The 21,465-nt window shown below is 36.6% G+C and overlaps 4 protein-coding genes across 6 annotated transcripts in view; all 4 read left to right on the forward strand.

Annotated features, from left to right (window-relative positions):
* The first annotated feature begins 284 nt into the window (after positions 1–284).
* Positions 285–9,111, forward strand: LOC107722196 (unconventional myosin-XVB-like). Its single transcript, XM_016530449.1, has 12 exons — positions 285–380; positions 2,161–2,223; positions 2,944–3,001; positions 3,802–3,926; positions 4,035–4,130; positions 4,243–4,478; positions 4,762–4,931; positions 5,106–5,178; positions 7,838–8,011; positions 8,106–8,224; positions 8,432–8,502; positions 9,000–9,111. The coding sequence occupies exons 2-12, from the start codon at positions 2,221–2,223 to the stop codon at positions 9,099–9,101; spliced, it is 1,227 nt and encodes a 408-aa protein (XP_016385935.1). The 5' UTR covers positions 285–380; positions 2,161–2,220; the 3' UTR covers positions 9,102–9,111.
* Positions 9,112–9,313: 202 nt separating this feature from the next.
* Positions 9,314–14,839, forward strand: LOC107722178 (unconventional myosin-XVB-like). Its single transcript, XM_016530430.1, has 14 exons — positions 9,314–9,336; positions 9,452–9,662; positions 9,896–10,034; positions 10,202–10,364; positions 10,679–10,769; positions 10,882–11,092; positions 12,002–12,117; positions 12,236–12,295; positions 12,427–12,502; positions 12,624–12,739; positions 12,838–12,956; positions 13,132–13,273; positions 14,045–14,156; positions 14,511–14,839. The coding sequence occupies exons 1-14, from the start codon at positions 9,314–9,316 to the stop codon at positions 14,837–14,839; spliced, it is 1,908 nt and encodes a 635-aa protein (XP_016385916.1).
* Positions 14,840–14,926: 87 nt separating this feature from the next.
* On the forward strand, positions 14,927–19,238 carry LOC107722197 (unconventional myosin-XV-like). Of its 2 annotated transcripts, none has more exons than XM_016530450.1 (14): positions 14,927–14,962; positions 15,056–15,128; positions 15,624–15,700; positions 15,797–15,873; positions 16,375–16,505; positions 16,706–16,800; positions 16,884–16,961; positions 17,044–17,140; positions 17,230–17,378; positions 17,772–17,896; positions 18,033–18,166; positions 18,270–18,403; positions 18,498–18,635; positions 18,766–19,238. In XM_016530450.1, exons 1-14 carry the CDS (start codon positions 14,945–14,947, stop codon positions 18,859–18,861), a joined length of 1,422 nt encoding a protein of 473 aa, XP_016385936.1. In that variant the 5' UTR covers positions 14,927–14,944; the 3' UTR covers positions 18,862–19,238. The 2 variants fall into 2 exon arrangements, with proteins under 2 accessions (XP_016385936.1, XP_016385937.1); XM_016530451.1 differs by lacking the exon at positions 15,797–15,873 and adding an exon at positions 16,058–16,134.
* A 491-nt stretch (positions 19,239–19,729) lies between these two features.
* Positions 19,730–21,465, forward strand: part of LOC107722205 (transmembrane protein 94-like) — a 36,992-nt gene continuing 35,256 nt past the window's right edge. For both annotated transcript variants that reach the window (XM_016530459.1, XM_016530460.1), the window contains exon 1: positions 19,730–19,861. The gene's annotated coding sequence lies outside the window, so the exon portion shown is untranslated. The remainder of the gene's footprint in view (positions 19,862–21,465) is intronic.

A 21,465-nucleotide genomic window follows, 5' to 3' on the forward strand; every position in this document is an offset into this window, starting at 1 on the left:
CATTCATTTTTTATTAATTTCTTGTAAAAAACAAACAAACAAATAACTACACATTATGCAAAAATAAAAAATCCATTATTAATAGAATTATGTTTATTTTCTGATTCATGTAGCATGTTTGATCTCTAGTGCGTCATGGCCAATTTAAGAGTGTGTACACATGTAAGAAATGTCAGAGTTAGGTGAGGTGAGATCCACCCGCCCGCCTGCCCTTTCATCTTTGATCCTAGATTCTCTCTCTTTTTTCCTCACTTTCTTTCTCTCATTCCTGCAAAGTCCCACCTAAGCACCACTTCTCTTGTGTTTGGATTTCAACTAATTTCATCAGTTAAAGAGCACTTTACATGGGGACGGCTACGTTTGTTTTAATATCATCCTAGGTAGGTAGTGTTTAATATTTATCCATATTACACATGCTAATAGCAAACAGAAAGATTAATGATACAGAGAGAATTCAGGGCGGAAAATAAGAAAGAGATTATATCAGTAATATAAGACTTTAAGATTGTTTAATGTGATCTTATATGTTGGAAAAAGATTTTAAATGTACATCTGAAAGGTTCTTTTTTTCTTACACTTTACACTACCAGTCAAAATTGTTATACTTAAAAAAATGTTATACTTACAATGATATACTTACTCATTTAATATTATTACTATTTTCAGTATTGTAGAATAATGTTACAGTTTTTAAACTATTAGAAAACACATGGATATATGGGAATTATGTTAAAATATTCTAGATGACAACTCTTCACATGCTCTCTCAGCATCATGGGATGTTTTAAATGGTTCCCATGTATGCTGTTATCCATATTACACATGCTAATAGCAAACAGAAAGATTAATGATACAGAGAGAATTCAGGGCGGAAAATAAGAAAGAGATTATATCAGTAATATAAGACTTTAAGATTGTTTAATGTGATCTTATATGTTGGAAAAAGATTTTAAATGTACATCTGAAAGGTTCTTTTTTTCTTACACTTTACACTACCAGTCAAAATTGTTATACTTAAAAAAATGTTATACTTACAATGATATACTTACTCATTTAATATTATTACTATTTTCAGTATTGTAGAATAATGTTACAGTTTTTAAACTATTAGAAAACACATGGATATATGGGAATTATGTTAAAATATTCTAGATGACAACTCTTCACATGCTCTCTCAGCATCATGGGATGTTTTAAATGGTTCCCATGTATGCTGGACACTTATTGGCCGCTTTTCTCTGAGGTCCAAATCATCTGTTAAAAAGAATATGAATAAAAATGTTATTTTTGTAAACAAATTCAATTTAAATTTATCAACAAAAAAAACTGATTTCAAGCATTTAAGCAATTATTATGTTCATCAGAAGCATAAAGTCAGTCCAAACCTTTGACTGGTAGTGAGTTATATTTAAATGATCCACTAAGTTATATAACCTGCTACTTTCAGTTCTGTTTGCTTGTTACCCATCATTGTTTTATACAGTTTGGACTATGTCCTCCTCAGCTGTCATGTACTCTGCTGTCAAATCACTTTGAAGTAATTGTTATGCACTTGTGGTAAGACTGGTTTGTGACGTGATCCTCATTCAGTGGGTTAAGCAGCTTTGTGTATATTTTGTATGATTATATTTTTGCTTGTCCAATAAAAGTTAATTTATTTAGTATAAAAGTGGTTTGCTGGAATAGGCAAAAAGTATCTGGTGGCAACACTCCAGAATACTCCCAGATTTGTTTCTACAATATGTAAAAATCAGTAACCTTATTTTCTGCACACTGCTTTCTGGCAACAATCATACACAAAACCGAAAAGGCCAATCAAACACAATGATAATACTAAATTATAAGATAAAAATGGGTTTGATGACTCATATTTCATGTAATTCTTTTGTTTGGGGAGGAGCGAGTCGAGGGAGGGTCTTCCTAGGATATAAAAGAAGGCCAGCTGCTAAGAATAGTTCTGTTTACCTTTGCATACGATGCTGTGGACAGGTAATAGAATAAAAGAGTGGAATAGCTTTACAAAATAAATGTCCCATTGTTCAGTCAAGAAGGAATGAAACACTACAATATGCAAATGGACAGAGGGTGGCTTGATATTAAACTTTTTTTTTTTTTTTTTAATCTTAGATTGTGTTTTTGTTTGTATTTTGATTTGATCAGGAACATACTGATAGAACCAGAGTGAAGGAAGCAGCAAAACCTACATCTTCCTCTTCAGAGATGGTGAGACACTCTGAATCTTTTCATTTTTATAGATTTTTTTATTTTATTTTGTTTTGACTTGTGTGCTCAAGGTCTTTGAGCATCTGATTTGTATGGACTTGGACATAATTTAAAGGGGTCATATGACGTTGCTAAAAAGAACATTATGTTGTGTATTTGGTGTAATGCAATGTGTTTATGCGGTTTAAGGTTCAAAAAACACATTATTTTCCACATAATGTACATTATTGTTGCTCCTCTGTACCCTGCCTTTCTGAAACGCGTCGATTTTTACAAAGCTCATCAGTCTGAAAAAGCGAGGTGTGCTCTGATTGGCCAGCTATCCAGTGCATTGTGATTGGCCGAATACCTCAAGCATGTGACTGAAATGTTACACCCCTACCATACTGTGATGATGCCCTGTCAGGCCAGAGCGTTTCTTTCTTTGCGTGAACATTTGGGCGGTGTTATGCAAATCTTCCCACATAGTGTGGTAGATATGTTGGGGGCGTGTTAGAACGAGCCGTTTTAGATCTCTTAACTTTTATAAAGAATATCTCTTTGGATTTGAGACTTTAGTCTTTGCAACTTTACAGATCTTCTTTATGCACCAAGAGCTTGTAACACTCCAAAGAGAAAGGAAAAATTGAAATCGCATCATATGACCCCTTTAACCGGTCACTTCAGAGTTAAAAATTAATTTTGAACAACACAAAAGAATAAAATATGTTTTTCCTGAAGGATGTGGGAATATTGGAGATCCCGGCAGAACTATCGGCCCGATTACGCAGTGCAGCAGGTGAGATCCTTGATACTTGTTAACAATAAAAAGTACTATACTTAAATTGAAGTATAGGTATTGTGTAATTTTGCTCAATCAAAAGACAAAGTGATTGATCAAACACTTGAAAGTACTGTAAAAAGTACTTTCCATATTCATTTAAAAATGGTTTCCATATTTATTTATATAAGGGCCTAAAAGTAAAATGTGAACTTTTTTCTTAGCTTCTCAAAATTGAATGATGAAATCAAGAGACAGTGGAGATTTTTTTTCATCAAAGTAACTTTGATTAACAATTTTCCTATAGCAACCTGTTTACAATTTTCTCAGTGGTTTGACCATGTGAAACTATACTGAACTCAAGATACTGAAAGGTGTTTTCTAACTTTTTTAAATTCACCAGCAGCTGATTTTGAAGATTTTGAATATCTACAGTTAAAAAAAAGTCAGTAATGCTCACCAAAGCTGCTTTTATAAGCTGATCAAGAATACAGTAAAAACAGGAATATTGTGAAATATGATTGCAGTTTAAAGTAAGTCTGGATTCTTTGATGGATATAAGCAGCCCATCTTTTGTAACATTATTAATGTCCTTACTGTCAATTTGGATTAATTTAATGCATCCTGAATAAAAGTATTCAGTTTTAGACTGATTGACCTTGTTCACACTCAAATTAAGTTATAGATAGATATAATTAAACTGCATTGCTTTTGGGTAAAAACTGTATTGCTTATGTTGATGGACTGATGAGTGTCCATCAACATAAGAAAACCATCATGCAATATTTATATTCACATTTTACAATGATGGCTTTCAGGACGTCCTCAAGGATCAGGAGTAACAGAAGTAGCTCTGCCGCAGGTCAAAGCAGACCACAACCTCTCACTGCCCCAAGACATTAACAGATACCCTTTCTCCCAATATGCCAACACAGTCCTGAAGGTAGACGATGAAAAACATACAGTAGAACATTTTTTAGTTTTGTGGTCTTCCAATTCATATACAGTTTTCATGCGTTTGTTATATCAGTTATATGCTTTTTCCCTTTAGGATGGATGGTGCCAACCGCAGGGTTTCCCGCTTCAGAAGCCTTTGACTTCTCTGGACTATGATGATGCCCGTACAGCTCTAGAAATCTACAAACTGGTCAGTAGTATTTTTAATGGATCTTTTACCACAGAAAATCAACATAAACCTTTAACCGGGTATGAAATGTCAGAATTTAAATGAATCCTTACGTGTCTACGTTCTTCTTTAGATCCTGCGTTTCACAGGTGACTCTGATCTGACTGGATGGCAAGAGCAGATGTTGGGGAACTACATCGTGGAGAAGAGTCAATCACAGCCCAGCATCGGAGATGAGATTCTAGCTCAGCTGGTGTACCACACTTGGGACGGGGATAATGAGGAGAGTACCCTGCGGGGCTGGTTGCTCCTGGCCTGCTGTCTGAGTGCCTTCACACCCTCTCCTGCCTTGGAGAAACCCCTCCTTAAGTACGTCTTCAGTTATAGTATTACAAATGCAAAAGCGGGGTCTTTAGAACAAGAAGTGATTATTAGTGTAATGTTATTGACTGATATAACATTGCCAGTGACTGAATATACAAATTAACATTTGCTAAATAAACTAGACAAATTGTCCCAATGAAATGTGATGGAGTTAGAAAGTCAAATTTCATAGTGATCAATAGATAAATAATTGCAGACACAAGCCAGTCTTTCTGTACAGCTATTGCTTATCAGCAGAATTTAAAAAAGTATGTATTATGATTGTCAGGTACGTGTCTGACCGAGGTCCAGAGGAGTACCGCTCTCTGTGCCAGCACAAGCTCCTCACATCCCTCCAGCTCCCCTTCCCTGCCTGCAGACGACACCCTCCGAGTCAACTCGAGTGGACAGCCAATCAGAGAAAAGGAAAGATGGTGGTGGAGGTTAACACTTTCAATGGTAAGGACTGTAGTTTTCTTAGAAAACTGAGCTGATGAGCTGTAATGAGCAATAATATTGGATTCCCATTTGCACTGTTCATTTTAAGAGAATAAATGATATTAAATATATTGGAGTATGAATGTATTGTGAAAGTATTCCAGTTATTTAATGTTGGCTGTTTTTATTTTTCAGAGGAAAGGTTAACTGTGGAAGTGGAGTCTTGGACCTCAGGGGAACAACTGGCCTCTTGGCTTCTTAGCTACAGGTAGCTAATAGATAAAGATGTCTCACAAAAAAACAACCAGGGCAGCGTTTCCCAAAAGCTTCGTAAGCCTAAGAAGTTCGTAAAAATGATCGTACGACTGATCTTAATATTACGGTCTGTTTCCCAAAATCATCGTAACTTAAGTAGCACTTGAAAATCATCGTAGATCTACGAGTGCTCTGGAGTAATCGTAAAGCCTTAAGTGCATCGTAAGAAGACAGATTTATCCGGTCACCTGCAGGACAATCGGCAGATTACGCCTTTAACTTTATTCAAGTGCAGGGCAGAAAAATAGAAATACACACCTAAATTAAATGACTGAACAAAATAAATAAATAAATAAAAGAAGTAATGTAGGAAATATGCTTCAAAGACTGGGAAAAAAATCTGTCAATGACTTGCTGACGTGCACCAGCCATGTATTGGACCCGGAAATAACGTCTCTCTCTCTCTCTCTCTCTATGTATAAAGTAAGTAATATATTATTATGTAAAGTATAATATTATACACTATAATATAATATAATATAATATTGTATTGTAGTTATTATATCCGAGTTGTCTGGAACACAGCATTAGGTTAACATTTCAATAAACGAGCGTGTAGTACTACAATTACTAGCCATTCTATAAGGTGACATTTCAGCACTTGACAAACGGATAGCAACTCGTAAGTATCACTTAAAGTACGGCTACGTGCGATTGTGTTAAGTACATTTTTGGGAAACGCATGTGAAACAATAACGAACGATCGTAAATTGACTCGTAAATGCTCTTAAGCGCTAAGATCAATCGTTATCGAGAAACGCAGCCCAGGTTATATTTATTCCCATATTTTTTTATATTTTAAGACCTTGAGAAAATATTTTGCATTGTGACATGTTCATGAAAATTAGGCAGATTTTTCATTGCTATAATGCAACAAAATTTGACGTATGTATGTATTTATATAAAGTGGCATCAATAGAAGTTTCTTTCTAGGTTTTATTTTGGGACATATTTGTATCCGAAATCTAAAGAAAAACAAAGAGTAATTATATAATTATATTATATCACTGAGAAATTTGAATATGCACTACTGTTCAAACATTTGGGGTTGGTAAGCTTGTTTATGTTACGGAAGAGGTCTGACACAACAGGTTAGTTTATATATAAAACAGTTTATTAGGTCACAGTGAGTACTGGTGTCGAGTCCGGAGGAAGTGATGGTGAGGGAAAGGTCCGTGAGAGAGTGCAAAGGATATGGAGAGTGGAGTAATCCGAGTCTTTGGCTTGATTGAGGCTGGAAGGTATCCGGGGGAAGCACACACCTCAGCGATCCGGGAACTAGGAGATACAGGAGACACTTGGAGACGAGGAGACACTAGGAGGAACACAGGAGGTAAGTAATGCAAGAAGTATTCAAAGGAATTCAGTAGCAAAGTCATTGAGTCCTCTACGTGTATACGAGACCGGACAGTGAGGGTGTCTGAGGTGTGTGCTTTTATGCAGGCTGGTAATGAGGTGCTTGATTAGTGACAGGTGCAGGTGCTCAGTACTCAGGTGAGAGGGATCGTTGTGATTGGGTGGTGGCGGAGCCTGGCCGATCTGTTACACATCACTTCTTTTTCCTTCTTGTCAAACTATGACAGAGCTACTGACCACAAATGGATCTGTCAACTGTCAGAATGCTCCTCCTCGCTTTCTCGAAGACTACATTTAGTCCTGGCTCACATTGTGAATTTTTCAAGATGAGTCCCTCTGTGCAAGCTGTAACCGAAGCTGGGGTTTCAGCCCCTGTCTGTAGGTGGTCATTAGCGAGCTCTCATTCCATCCACTCGCCGCAGCGAGAATTCTAAACTTCAGCGAGTATTCGGCAATTGACATGGTCCCCTGTTGTAAGTGGTAGAGTTGCTCTCCCACAGCGGCATCTCCGTCTGTCCTTCCAAACACCTCGCGAAAATGCACCATGAAGTTCAGCAGATTGTGAATAACGGGGCTGGCCTGAGTCCAGATCGTTTCCGCCCATCGCAATGCAGGTCCTGTTAGCAGGGAGATAATAAAAGCAATTTTAGAGGTGTCGGTGGGATATGAGTGCGGTTGCATCGTAAATGTGAGATTGCACTGGAGGAGAATGTGCTTTTATGCAGGCTGGTAATGAGGTGCTTGATTGGTGACAGGTGCAGGTGCTCAGAACTCAGGTGAGAGGGATCGTTGTGATTGGGTGGTGGCGGAGCCTGGCCGATCTGCTACAGTTTAATGTTTTTATATCATTAGGGTTAGTTAATTCAATTTTTGTGTATGGTAAAATTGATATATATTTAATCATTATACAATAAAATGCAATATTATATGTTATATACTAAATAATTTCGTTAATTATAATTAAATCAATTAAACTATTATATATTTAAAATTAAAATATTAAATAAACCTATTTTAATTGCAATATACACTATATATTATATGCAATATATAAAACAGAATTATTTAATATGTAATGATGTAATATGTAAATAAACTGTAAGTAATCGTTTTTTTTATATGAGATTCACCCTTGTTGTAATTATTAGAGTGCCATAAACAAGCAAGCAGTGTTTGTGGATGGTGAGTGGTGCTTTATGTAGTGTTACGTTCCTGAGAGTTCAGAATCATTTTTAAGTCATATTTCTTTCTCTCAGGGGTCTGACTGAAGCTACACGGGGCTGGTCTGTGTCTCTGCTGGCTGGGGAGGGTTGGACCGACCTGGCAGGCTGTGACTTTGTAATGGATCTCTTGGCTGGAGTGGAGGCTGATGTGCCCCTGGGTCACCCACCCACTCAAACCGATTACCTCTTTGGCAACACAGGTGACAGGTACGCCTCTGTAGAGCTCAGTGCTGACAGTTAAATCAAAGGAAACTGTCAAATTACAGTTTAATTCCTTTAATGATTAATTTTCTCTTGTCAGGATGGCAACTACAGATCTGGATGACTTTATACCTCCTGCTCCCCCTATGCAAGCCCCTGGTCTCCCACCCTTTGAAGCATACCCATGGGACACCTATGAACCCTCTTCCACATCCCAGGGTGAGTGTCCAACCATTACTAGGAAACAGACAGTAAATTCTGAGTCATTGTTCTGTTGCATAGATTTGCAGAGGGATGATGAAAGAAATCAAAGTGAATGAAAGCTACAGTATGAGGGTTGGGAACGGGCTCACCCTGTAGAGTAAATAAAATGACGGTTTCACTCTGACTTTATAAAGGACACTCCTGAAACAATCTTTCTTTTAGGATCTCGTGGTCGACAGATGGATTCTTACGTTGATGACCTTTTTGATCCTGTGTTTGATCAGGGTCCTGGGGTCAGTATCATCCAGTTCAAATACATCAACATTATTGTACAGTTTATAGTCAAACTGGCAGCTACTTTGAATAAAAAGTCATTATTTTATAGCAACTGAGCAATATATCTGTTAATTTATCATTTAAAACCTATTAAACTTCTTTTAGTGAAGTATAAATGAAAAGTGTACTTGTGCTGTCTTTCTTTAAAATAAATGCCACTGTAGATGTTTTGATATTTATACATTTTTTTATATATTGTTTTACATTTGTAGAGTTGGAACACAAGTCATGAATCAAACTCATGTCACCTGCATGAGCAGCACAGCTCAACATGTCGGTGCACATGTTCTTATCACTAGGCTACACAGATATATTGTTAACATTCATTAAGCCAGCGAAGATTACATAGCTTTGGCACTTATTAACTCTGAGATCTACTTGTATTGCATTTTATCGTTGAGGGCTGGCCTGCAGAGGTCTTATGTGCATTTTTATTTGTTTTTTTTATTGGTAGGACTTTGAACAGATGGCCATGCTGAATCGTAGAATGAGAGGAGGAGGAGGCATGATGCCCAGCATGTACGCCGGAGCAGGTACAGATTGTATATCTGTTTAATTAGTGTGTAGTGATTGATTGATGGTGATACAGATATTTAGAGAGCAGTGAGGCCAATATAATGCTGATAAATATAATACAATTTAATGGTAACAAATAAGATGTAGACAAGATTGCTGAATTTAAACACTTTATTTACACAATATTTATATATTTACCATACTTTTACATTTATCCATTTAGCAGACCCGTTTATCCAAAGCAACTTACAAATGAGAAACATCACAAGCAATTTGTCATAGAGGCAGTTTTAGTAGAATAATTTAAACTAAAAATAAATATATGAAAAAAAATATATATATATATATATTTACAAATTATTTTTAATAGCCCGGAAACCAACGCTGTAGTCCACAGAAGCAGCAGCAGGAAGAGGTGCGAAAACGCGAAAAGGAGTCACAGAGACAGTCACCACGTCAGCGGCGGCGCTCTCCTCCACGTGCACGTTCACCTTCACGCTCACCCTCACCCAAACCCCGAAGACGTCCCCAGGTAGAAAGAACCATCCCTCAGACCCCCCAAAAAGCTCCAGAGACCTTTCCAAAGCCCCGCAGGCCAGAGGTACAAGCACAATACTGACCAGTGCCTGTGTTTTCTTTAACTTTATGTTTACGCTTCAGATTTTTACAATGAATTAATTTGTTCTTTAATGCACAGCCTGAGACAGAGTTAGATCACAAGGCCCTGGAAGATCAAGGGTCCTTTCAAGATAAGAGGGATTTTTTTCAAAAGATTGGTGAGTGCACACTGTCAAAGAAAATCCTTAAAATGGCTAAAATAAAATTGCATAAAAGATACGATTTTCACTATCTTTATGCATCTCATGTTTGTTAGAAGCACGCCCAAAGCCTGCGTCAAAGGTTGCTAAGCCACTGATATACGCCACTCCACCGGTGACCCAACCCAAATCACCTCCACCAATAAAGACTGAAGGTCAGACGTTTGTCACAACACCTAGAACTAAGTTTTTGTGATAAATGTTTTATTTAAATTTAAACTCAAGTCATTAATATGTCTTTTTTAAGATTATAGTGTGTTACTATATAAAGCCATCATCCAAAATAATGTGTCTTGAAGTTCATAAACTCTTCTTCACACAGTAAATCCACTCCCAGTACCTCCTAACATCCAAGAACCTGAACCAGAACCAGAATCTCCAGAACCGACATCTCCTAAACCAGAACCTACTAGTAAAATTAGAGAGATCATCAAGCAGTACCAGAGCCGGCCCTCTCCAGAACCTAAAGCCTTCGAGCCTGTCAGGTGGGTCTAGAATTGACCTGAATTATTATAAAGCAAGACCTTGCTCCACCTAGAGACCACTTTTCATGATCCAATGAATTCTCAATGGATAAACCCAAGCCCTGCCCTTTTTTTTCTCGTGACGTGTCCTGTTTCGCTTTGAAATATGTTGTGCTACGGAAGTAAAATGGGTTGCTAACTGTGATTCACACTGACTTAATGCAGCCTCTGCTGTAAACTGAACTCTTGCATAATATTATGTTGCTTTGACCTTTTCACTTGGAGTGATTCCTAGACTGTAAGAGGAGGAATAATGTGGACTTTGATCATCACAGGGTTCCGGCCAAGCAATTTCTAAAGAAAAATGACCCCAAAGATGAGGCGCTGGCCATTCTCAAATCTCAGGGACCTGTCACTCAGCAGAAGGTAGATGATACCGACCTGAGTGACAAGCCATAATAAACTTTTTGAGCTCAAAGTTCAAAGTCAAGGATGCAGAAGTTGACCATGAATCTTTTCTGTATTATTTGTGCTGCAGAAACAGTGGGAAGAGAAGCCTCCTTCACCCCCCCAGCCCCCTGAGTCCCATGGTCCTCGTGCCATCTCTAACGATATGAAACAGAAGCAGCGTTCACTAGCTGATCTCTTCGGCTCGCAGCGTTCGCATGCTCTGCCTCGAGCTCGTGAGCCCATCCCTCCTCCATCTCCCAGCATCCCCGACCCACCACTGATGTCTCCACCTGGACCTAGTAAGTGATTCTCAAATAATTTATATGAGTCACTTCTAACATATATGCAGTACACTTAGTAGGTCAAATAAGTCATAATATAATGGGTTAAATATTAAAATATTGAAATCATATTACTTAGTTTTCTTTAACCATAATTAGCACAATTAACTGAACATGGGGTGAAATTAAATAATTCACAACGTTTTAGGTTTGAGTGGATTTTATCATTTTTCTAATGCCGCCAGGTGCTATGCATTAAAATAAAAGACTGACAATTTGTTAAGAAATATTTCAGGTGTTTCTTCTTTTTTCCCTTTCTCTGATCAAAATATTCCTGGTGTTGAAAACTGGCAATTTTTAAAGAAATTTAAAAAAATTATTAAGAAGTAAGTCAGAAGTTTTATTTTTTCTTCCTGTAATCAAAATATTCTAGATGTTGAAAATATAGTAATTTATTAAGATTAAAATTAACTGGAAATTTTTGTCAATTTTAATTGAAGGTTTTTACGTATAAATATGTATTATGTACTGTATATATGTATTTGAAACTAATAACATTTTTATTTGTTTTTTATGTTTTGAGTAAGAGATAATGCATAACAATTTATGAAGAAATTTAAAAATATATTAAGGAAATGTTTCTTCATTTTTTCCTTCTGTCTAATAGAAAAACTGCAAAATTATTAAGAAATTTTCCAAGTGTTTTTTTTTTTTTTTTTAAATAAAAACAATTCAAGCAAATGTCTTGTCTTGAGGATATTTGTATAGATCACAATACTTTAATTTGCAGCACAGAGATATTCATATAAATTAAAAAGACATGCAAATTTGAAGCAAGCTGTGCAGCTTTCTATCTCTAAATTTCAAATACTAAGGTAAACAGATCGCATTTGCTAATGTAATCCTACCCTTTATGTGTTTCTAAAGATCAGTTCAACAGGATGGCTGAGGAGGAGAGTGTTCGCTCCCAATTGCACAGATTCTCTGCCAGCGTTTACTTTTCCTACCCCAGTATGCCTGGCAAACTCTTCCTGCGCAAGGAGGTAACTAAGTCAAGACAGTTTGATGTGACTTTGCATGACCCTTACAAAGGTTATCACGGCTGCTTCTGGCTAACTTATGTACAGTATACTCACTGTATTTGTGCTTTCTTGTACGCAGCTGTTTTATCCCAGGGAAAAATTCAACCACCCATACATACTTAATTTACTCTGTGAGCAGGTCAGTAGCAAACATAGCAAACATTGCATTGCATTTGTTCTGTATACAATGCAAAAACTAATATATTTTATATTATTTTGTATATATCAAATTCTGGGCCACACATTGTCTACTGTTTTTGTAAACTGCAGATCATGCGAGACACTTACTCAGATTCTTGTCCGAGGATTTCACGTGAAGAAAGGCGTAAAATGAAAGACCTTTTGGGTATGACAGATGCTGTTTTTTAATAATCTGAAACCATGTACCTGTCTAATAATAATTCAGATAAACTATTATGGACAACTCAGTTAGTTTTTTTTGTATCTCTTTGTTTTTCTCTTACCAGCGAGCTTCCATATCAGAACCAGTATCAGTTCACTAGATGATGCTATGAAGAAAAGAATTGTCATGGCTGCAAGAGACAACTGGTCCAATTATTTTGCACGTCTCTTTAATGTGAAGGTGAAATACTTGGCTTTTCTTACGTACATAATGCACAGAAACATGCATACAGAAATTTGTTAAGCACTCAGAAATGTTTTTGCATGTGTGCTTCACAGGTGGGGAACGGAGGAGATGCTCAGATTCTGGGAGTGTCGCATAGAGGAATCAGACTGCTGAAGGTGGCCAGAGCTTCAGGCATAAACCCCGAACACCTCAAACTGCTCCACAGCTACAGGTACAGAACATCTGGCTGAAGCATGCTTTTTACATTTTTTATTACCCTATTGCTCAAATGTTTGGGGTTTGGATTTTTTTTAATGTGACCCCACTGACCCCAAACATTTGACGAGTAGTATAAAATATTCTATAGGGTTGCAGTTTATATAACTATATGTTTTTTTACTGTTCAGTTTTTCACAGGTTTTGTCAGTACAGCAGCAAGGGGCTGGAAAAGTCGTGATCACTTTGAGTAATGAGGAGTTGGAACTTCACTCTCAACAGGCACCACAGATCGCTGCTGTGATTCATCTCTTCCTCATGGAGCTGATTACGGTGCTCAGTTTAAATCTTGTGATACTAACCTTAACACATGTAGCTTTATTTTTTCATTTAAAGTCAACGTACCTGACCCTATTAACTTTCTTAATACACATTCATGGTCTTATAAGGAATGGTCAATTCAGTACATTTTATTCATAAGGAAAAAAGTTTAAAAAAAATAGAATTTGGTCAGCCTCTGAAACAACTCAGGCTCTCTTTTTCAATTTCTCAACCCCTCTCCTTCAACCACCTCCATTCTGGTATACAAAACCTTCTTTTCACAATCCAAACAATTGCCAAAGGATTAAATCCCACCATATATATTTTTTTTAATTTAATTTCCTATTTCTTTCACTACATTACATACGTAAAATGGGTTGCGGTTTCATGTTGACTTTAACCATGACTTTAACTATTGTTATGTATCATGATCTCTTTTTTTTGGGCATTTTACATTTGTCATGCATGATTCAGTTCTCTTATCACTCTTATCACTAATTTTAGTGAATTTTCGTGGGCAGAAAGATAATTTGTTTATCGTCACACAGAAGTCACTTTCAAATCATGCAGGTTTCTGCTGGTCACTGCAGCGAATTTGTGTGAACAACTTAAACCTGTTGTGAAATTTGCTTGGGGAAATCTTTTGTCCTAATATGAAATTCCAGATTGTGTGGATTCCTAATGAAATTATTTCTTCATTTCACTCACAAAAATGTGCCAAACAACGATAAATGTGCATCTTAATTTTCTTTGCTATAAAATTGACTGATTCTGTATTTGCAGAACTCAGACTATGTGATCGCTGTGAAGAGCTATGTGACAGATGACAAGAGCTTGCTGTCCTTTCACAGAGGTGACGTCATCAAAATCCTGAACATGGACGGCCTCAAGGACGGTGAGAAGAGAACCTGAGAAAACAGTTTCAGATTGTGGATCTCCATAGCGACACAGAATCGCAAAAAAAATTCTAAATGGGGAAAAAAAGCCATTGGTTGAGCCAATAGTTTACATGTCTGACCGTTAAAAACAGGCTTTCTAATTTGTTAATACACTAAGGATACAATTAGATTAATTTATTAGGCCTGTCAGAATAGCACAGGACACATATTTGTTAGTAAGGAGCATTTTATGCACGATATTTAAAAAAAAAAAAAAAAAAGGCAAAAAGTGTGACATGTTTGTATATTGAAAATTACTTTTAGCATAAAACCTAAAAGGTGTTTACTATTGTGTTTTTTTATCTTTGCAGGATGGATGTTTGGTTCCAGTGGGGGCCGTTCTGGACTCCTTCCGGTGGACGTCACTCAGCCTTGTGCCCCACCAGACTACCACAGCAGCAACATGGAGCGGCAGCTTGAGCGGAAAAAGAGTATGAGACTGACCGGCTCTTCCCTCAATGGCCCTGTCACCAACATGCCTGTCAGTGGCTCCGTTTCCAACACCCCTGTTACCCGCTCAGTGGCTGGCAGTGAATACAGTGTGGAAGTGGGGTTCATCCAGAGATCTGAATCAGAACGTCAGAAGTATATCATGACTGAGTTTGCCAAGAAGTTCTTCACAGATGCTATCAACAGGTGAAATCTTCTGGAAAGCAGAGGAGTTTGCATCATACTTCACAAACTCCACTTGACATTGATTTATTTCTCTTTTTTCAGAACAAACAAAGACAAAAGTCTTAATGAGATGGTGGAATATACTCCAGTATGTATGCATCTCTTAGTCTCTCACTCGATGCATGCTGGGATTTTATACATTTGTTTAAATGTTTTTGTTTGCTGTGTTTTCTTTTATTAGAATCCCATTCAGGAATCACTGATCCTTTTCTCAGACAATGATCTCAATCGTCTGGGTGCTCAAAACTTCATGTGTAAGTGAACTAACGTACTGACAAATAGACATACTGTAAACTCATCCATTATAACAGCATACATTTTGGGATCCCTGGGATAATGTACAGTCAGTGGGTCATGTAAAATAAAATCAGGACCCCAATGAGAAGCAAAAAAGTCTTTTATGTGTACAAGTTTGGTTTTACCAGCCTGAAAGGGTTTATTATTCGCAAGATTGAGAGAATAACTGTATAGTATCCCACTTATTACCATACATGGCTATTTACCACATTGATAAATACATTAAATATATAAATTAAAATAAAATAAATGTATATGTAATATAAAATAAACAAACATTAATTATTGATTTGACTTTAAATTAAGAAGCATGCATGGCTATATATAAAATTGGTTGCTTGGGAAAGCGGTCATTATATTCAGTTTATATACCAAAATATTTGATCACAGATTGACCAATCAGAGTCAAGTATTCCAGAGAACAAGTATTTGACACAACAATCTCTTTGTAGTTTTGATGCAGTTTATGTTGGATCAGCCTATGAAGAAAAATCAGACAGAGAGTGACTTTGTTAACTTCATTTTGCAGGTAAGTGCTCCCTCCAAATCTACAGCATATTTTTTGAGAGGTATTGTGAATTTACAGAATACATGATCTATAACACGACAACTTGTTTTGGTTCAGCTGGGAAAAGAGAAGGAGTTCCTCAGGGATGAGATCTACTGTCAGGTCATCAAGCAGACTACCAAAAACCCAGTCAAGTGAGTAAATAATATGTGTACACTACCATTCAAATGTTTGTGGTCAGTAAGTTGTTTTGTTTGTTTTTTATACTTGCAAGGACACAAGGTAAGTGCTCCCTCCAAATCTACAGCATATTTTTTGAGAGGTATTGTGAATTTACAGAATACATGATCTATAACACGACAACTTGTTTTGGTTCAGCTGGGAAAAGAGAAAGAGTTCCTCAGGGATGAGATCTACTGTCAGGTCATCAAGCAGACTACCAAAAACCCAGTCAAGTGAGTAAATAATATGTGTACACTACCATTCAAATGTTTGTGGTCAGTAAGTTGTTTTGTTTGTTTTTTATACTTGCAAGGACACATTAAATTGATAAAAAGTGACTGTAAAGACATTTACAATGTTACAAAACAATTTCAAATAAATGTTGCTCTTTTGAACTTTGTAGTCATTAATGACTTCTCAAATTTTACTGGCCCTAAACTTTTGAATGTGCATATTGTTTGCTGATTTTGTAGGGAGAATTGCACCCGTGGCTGGCGTTTGTTCAATCTGGTGACTGGATTCTTCCCTTGTTCCAACACTCTCCTGCCATATTGCACCCGCCACCTGGAGGCCATCATTCAAGATGCCAACCACCCGTTTCAAGGTACAGTATTCCCCTAACATCTTGTACTGTATTTGTAGTGTAGACTTGCTTCAGTGACCCCACCAATATGAGCCAAGATTACGTCATATGTGGGTTTTGTTATACAATCTGATTAGAATGTCATTTGAACCTAATTTAATGTACAATAATGGCTGTTTTTGTGTTTGCATGGGTTTTGTGAATATAATATTTGTATATAGAACTGGCAAGTGTGTGCATGAAGAATCTCAGGCGGTCACTCAGTTTTGGAGGACGCAGGCACATCCCTTCACATTCAGAGATGGAGGCCATTTTGGTAAGTGAAGAAAATATGTTGAACAGAGAAGATGAAAGCATGTGAAATGGGTTTCTTTGCCCTGATATCTGAATCACATGCAGGCTGGGAGGAACTCTCGTCGGCTGCCCATCATGCTGCCTGGTGGAAACAAATTTTCCTGCAAGATTCGCAGCTTTAGTGTAAGTGAGGGATGCTCTTTCTATTTTTATTCTATTTAGATAATGTGTTGTCTACATGAAGTGCTATTATGCTTTTCTGTAGGTTGCATTTGAGGTGGTACAAGACTTTTGCACTGAGATGGGCATCATAAATCCAGCAGAAGTGAAGGAATTTTCCATCCATGCCACTAGGAAAGGAGGTAAGATATCTTTAGTCACTCTTATGCTCAGATGAACACACACTGTTTTTGTTTTTTTGTTTTTTTTTACCATGAATCCCTCTCTTTAGGTGAATGGACACGCCCAATTCACTCTGATGAGTATCTGTTTGACTTCCTGCTGGATGATGGCTCCATCTCCCTCTCCTTTCATCGAATAATCTGGAAACAGCCACTCCAGTTTAACAATGATCTTTGTCTGGAGTTCCACTACCAGCTGGTACAAAAACAGTCACTTTTGAATTCATTATTATGTCAAATATTAAAGTAATAACACAACCCGTTTTACATTAATGAATATCCAAGATTTCAAGATATATATCTTAAAATGTATACACTACTATTCAAAAGTTTGGTGTCTGTAAATTTTATATTGCTACAAAAGATTTTTAAAAATAATTACATTTTTAAATATTTTTAAATAAAACATTATTATAAATTGTAATAATATATTTCACAATATTGCTATTTTTACTGTATTTCTGATCAAATAAATATCGCCTTGGTGAGCATAAGAGACTTATTTCAAAAACATTAAAAAATCTTATCAGTCTTATTTATATATTTATCATTTTCATGTATTGTATGATGGATGCCATCTTATGTTTTTTAGCTTTTGGCTAATTATCTGGGAGGGAGGCTGTTGCTGCCCATGAACGGCTCTACAATCTACCAGCAGGTGGCAGAGTTGACCGCTCTTCAACACCTTGCCCTTGGGCTGACTGATTTACCTTCCAAGTAATTTTATATATCTCAAACCTTGTGATTTCTTATCCCTAAATCTTTCAATGAAACTTACAGTCATTTTGACTGACATTCTAATCTTTGGTTTAAATCTGACACTTATTTATTTGTAATCAATTTTCATCTTCAGCTCTGAGGTAAAGCAGTATCTTCCCCGGATGGATCGGCTCAACTCCAGTGACGAAAGACTTCTTGCTACTATACGGGCACAGTTTTCTACCTTAGGCCCCCTCGGCCATCTTGATGCCAAAGCTCGCTTTATCAGTGAGTGAACAAATCTGTCTAAATGTTTCCAGACAGCTGTTAAACCATTTCAGTAATTGATTTCACATCCTTATCCATATAAACAAACTCTTCAACTTTCCAGAAAGTGTCAGTTTGCTGCCTTTCTTTGGATTTGATGTATTCACTGCTCAGAAAGTAAGTCATCGCAGCTGCCCCTCTCCCTCCCTGGTTGCAGTCAGCCATAATGTTATCAAAATCATTGATCCCAAATCACAGGTATGACATCCTTGTTCAGTTCCCATGATGTTTTGATCTTAATTGTGTGTTTTAACCATACCCGACCACAACTAAAGAATCACAAACTTTGCAGAACGCATGTTTGACAATGTCTCTGGAGGACATGCAGTCCTTGCGCACAATCCGTCCCAAGAAAGACAAGCTGCCATCAGTTGAGATCAGCTTTAGTGGCCAAACTCAACCCAGGACTGTCAGCTTCAGTCTAAAGCAGGTTCGTATGTAGATAAAGGTCATGGATAAATACAATATATACATGTTGTCATTTTCAAGAGCTGGTTTTATTAATATTTTGTTTTTGATTAATGAGATTGCTCTTATTTTTGATCTCTCGTGTCTCCCAGGCGAAAGAGCTGTGCCACACCATTGCTGTGATTATGGAAGAGGTGGTGAAACCCTCCTACAGCAGTGTGTCCAGTCGGGCCGGAACCCCACATTAAACAACCAACATATGCAAAGCTCACCTAATAACCCATGACTTACTCTAAAGTTCAAAGATGTCTCCTGCCATGAAATATTACAGATGTTATATTTAAAAAAAAAAGATGTACAAACGTTTATGTAAGATCAAGGTTAATGCTTACCAAATGTTTAATTCATTATAGCCAGGGTTTTTCAGGGGCGTAAAGATACTGCAGAGAAGATGTATACAGTACAATTTTCTATAAAAATATCATATTTTGAACTGTTTGGAATGAACATTACTGATTTAATAAGCATTATTTAATGTAATCTTTTTTTCTTTTTTTTTACAAATACGTGTTTAATTTAGTATCATTATGAATTTATACCACCAAATGGGGATGATTTGTGATTATATTTATTATAAGGCTGATCTATTTTGTATATGTGTTATAATTGTTTAATTAATTGCCTCCAAATAAAAGAAAACTGATTAGTGAGTGTAGATGTTAAACTATTAAAGTGTTAAAGTATTAAACTATTAAAGTATAAATGTCTTCTGAAGTGTATTTTTCATTATTTTTCAATAAAAATCACTGGTATCTCTCCTCCTTTCTCTGTCATAAAACCGAGAAAACTTTTTCTTTCCATTTTGCGTGCAGATACATATTTAAAGAGCGATATGTATAAATATGCGTTTATTATAAACCCCATATAACATCAAAGGTTTCACTTCGATGTTCAGGGTAACTACGCCTAACTATGAGCCAGACAACAGCAAGCCGATTACCCGCCCTGTAGTACGGACCAATCACAAAGGACGAAACAAAGCAAATTCCGCCCGTCAGATAACACTGACCAATCAGATTCCACTACATCGTCTCTGCATAAAACATACCACGCCCTTCTAGTCACTAACATGGCCGTCACCAGGGAGTGAGTCCAAGGATTTTGAGACGAATATTATTTGATTCTGCTTAAACGCTCTTGATGATTGACGATGCCATCTGCGGGTCGTTGATGTTGCAGCTCTATAACGTAAGTTTACGTCGATTTAATGTGATTTGAACATGCAGCCAGTGTCATTTAACCCCTAGGCCACCTCTGTTAACATGAACCAGCTGTTTCGATTGTTTCTACTTGGTTTAATGATATTTATATATAAATTATTGTAACTTTGACATCTCATTTCAACAGTGAAATACAGCAGGGTTGTTTCTGTCAGTCGCAAGCCTTGATCAAACGATCAACATGCAAAATGGGAGCTGCCTTTCACAGTAGCATAGGTGTAATAATAATCGGAAAAACTCTGGAATATTATATTTTATTATCATGTGTAATACATAAATATTGTACAGCTGTTACTGTCAAGTATTTAATAACTGTGCAACACCACTGCTTATTTAGGGTGTCTCTGTAGAAATATACATATTACTAAACAAATGTCTCTACAAAACTTGTCATTTTGTTTTAAAGCTTAGACTGTAACTTAGTTGTTCAGACGAATCCTGCATTGTCATTTCACTCCCTGTTAAATATTAAAGCCTCTAGTAGCATCAACACTACTAGTAAAGTACTTATTTAGTATCTGTGTAATGCTGTCATCACTTCTTCTCTCTGAATATTTTTGGATTTATGAGATTATGTTAGTGATTATTTTATTTATTTATTTTCTTGGCCTAGTGATGGTTAATTACAGTTTTGTGAGCCAGTTTGGATTTTCAGAGTGAGGAGTAAGTTAACTTGCAAGTTTGCTGGTTAGGTTTGCTTGTCTCTCTAAATAATAAGCCAAACTCTTAGTGATTTGTTTGTCAAATATAGCGTCTTACATAGAAAGCCACCGATTAAATGTCCTACATTGTTTGAGGTTGTAGCTAAACGCTGTTTTTGCAGATTGCTGGCACTCTTATATAATTTTTCTTGTTTAATTTTAGACTGTCATTGCCTAATTGATCATATTTACAATGACATCAGCGGAAACAGAGAAGCTATATTCCTAAGAATATTCTTTTATTAAATTAAATATGGGGATATTTTGATTGTGTTTCCATCTTGTGTGATTACCAGAACCTGATCATGTCAGGTTGGCATCAGATGGCTTAAGGACAGTGGGTATAAACAGAATCACCCCCCTTTACAATAATCACATTTTGTTGCTTTGCAGCCTGAAATGAAGACAGACACAGTTTTTGTTTTATCCAGCTGTATTTACTCAGTGCAACTTATAACATCCAAGTGAAAGATATAACACCAACTAAATAAATAAAAAAAGTCCACTGAGTTGGAAAAAGGATAACCCCCTTGTGTCAGTATTTTGTTGAACCACCTTTTGCTTTAATTACAGCCTTTAGTCTGTTGGTTTATGTCTCTACTAACTTTGCACATCTAGACTTTGCAATAGCCTATTTGCCCACTCTTGGTGCTTTGCAGAACTGCTCAAGTTCAGTTAAAGGAGTCATATGATGTTGCTAAAAAGAACATTATTTTGTGTATTTGGTGTAATGAAATGTGTTTATGTGGTTTAAGGTTAAAAAAACACTATTTTCCACATACTGTACATTATTGTTTCTCCTCTATGCCCCGCCTTTCTGAAACGCGTCGATTTTTACAAAGCTCATCAGTCTGAAAAAGCGAGGTGTGCT

The sequence above is a fragment of the Sinocyclocheilus rhinocerous genome, unplaced genomic scaffold, assembly GCF_001515625.1.
Source record: "Sinocyclocheilus rhinocerous isolate Xijiao unplaced genomic scaffold, SAMN03320098_v1.1 scaffold334, whole genome shotgun sequence".
Taxonomy (NCBI): domain Eukaryota; kingdom Metazoa; phylum Chordata; class Actinopteri; order Cypriniformes; family Cyprinidae; genus Sinocyclocheilus; species Sinocyclocheilus rhinocerous.

Excerpts from the sequence above, each read along its gene's own strand:
- LOC107722178 (XM_016530430.1), top strand. The coding sequence starts at position 9,314 with ATGAGAAACATCACAAGCAATTT. Across the intron at positions 10,770-10,881 it reads GACCTGTCACTCAGCAGAAG|AAACAGTGGGAAGAGAAGCC; the intron begins GTAGATGATACC and ends TTTGTGCTGCAG. Across the intron at positions 13,274-14,044 it reads TCCTCATGGAGCTGATTACG|AACTCAGACTATGTGATCGC; the intron begins GTGCTCAGTTTA and ends CTGTATTTGCAG.
- LOC107722196 (XM_016530449.1), top strand. Across the intron at positions 3,927-4,034 it reads ATGCCAACACAGTCCTGAAG|GATGGATGGTGCCAACCGCA; the intron begins GTAGACGATGAA and ends TTTTCCCTTTAG. Across the intron at positions 4,479-4,761 it reads TTGGAGAAACCCCTCCTTAA|GTACGTGTCTGACCGAGGTC; the intron begins GTACGTCTTCAG and ends TATGATTGTCAG.
- LOC107722197 (XM_016530450.1), top strand. Across the intron at positions 16,801-16,883 it reads CAGAGATGGAGGCCATTTTG|GCTGGGAGGAACTCTCGTCG; the intron begins GTAAGTGAAGAA and ends AATCACATGCAG. Across the intron at positions 18,636-18,765 it reads TCAGCTTCAGTCTAAAGCAG|GCGAAAGAGCTGTGCCACAC; the intron begins GTTCGTATGTAG and ends CGTGTCTCCCAG.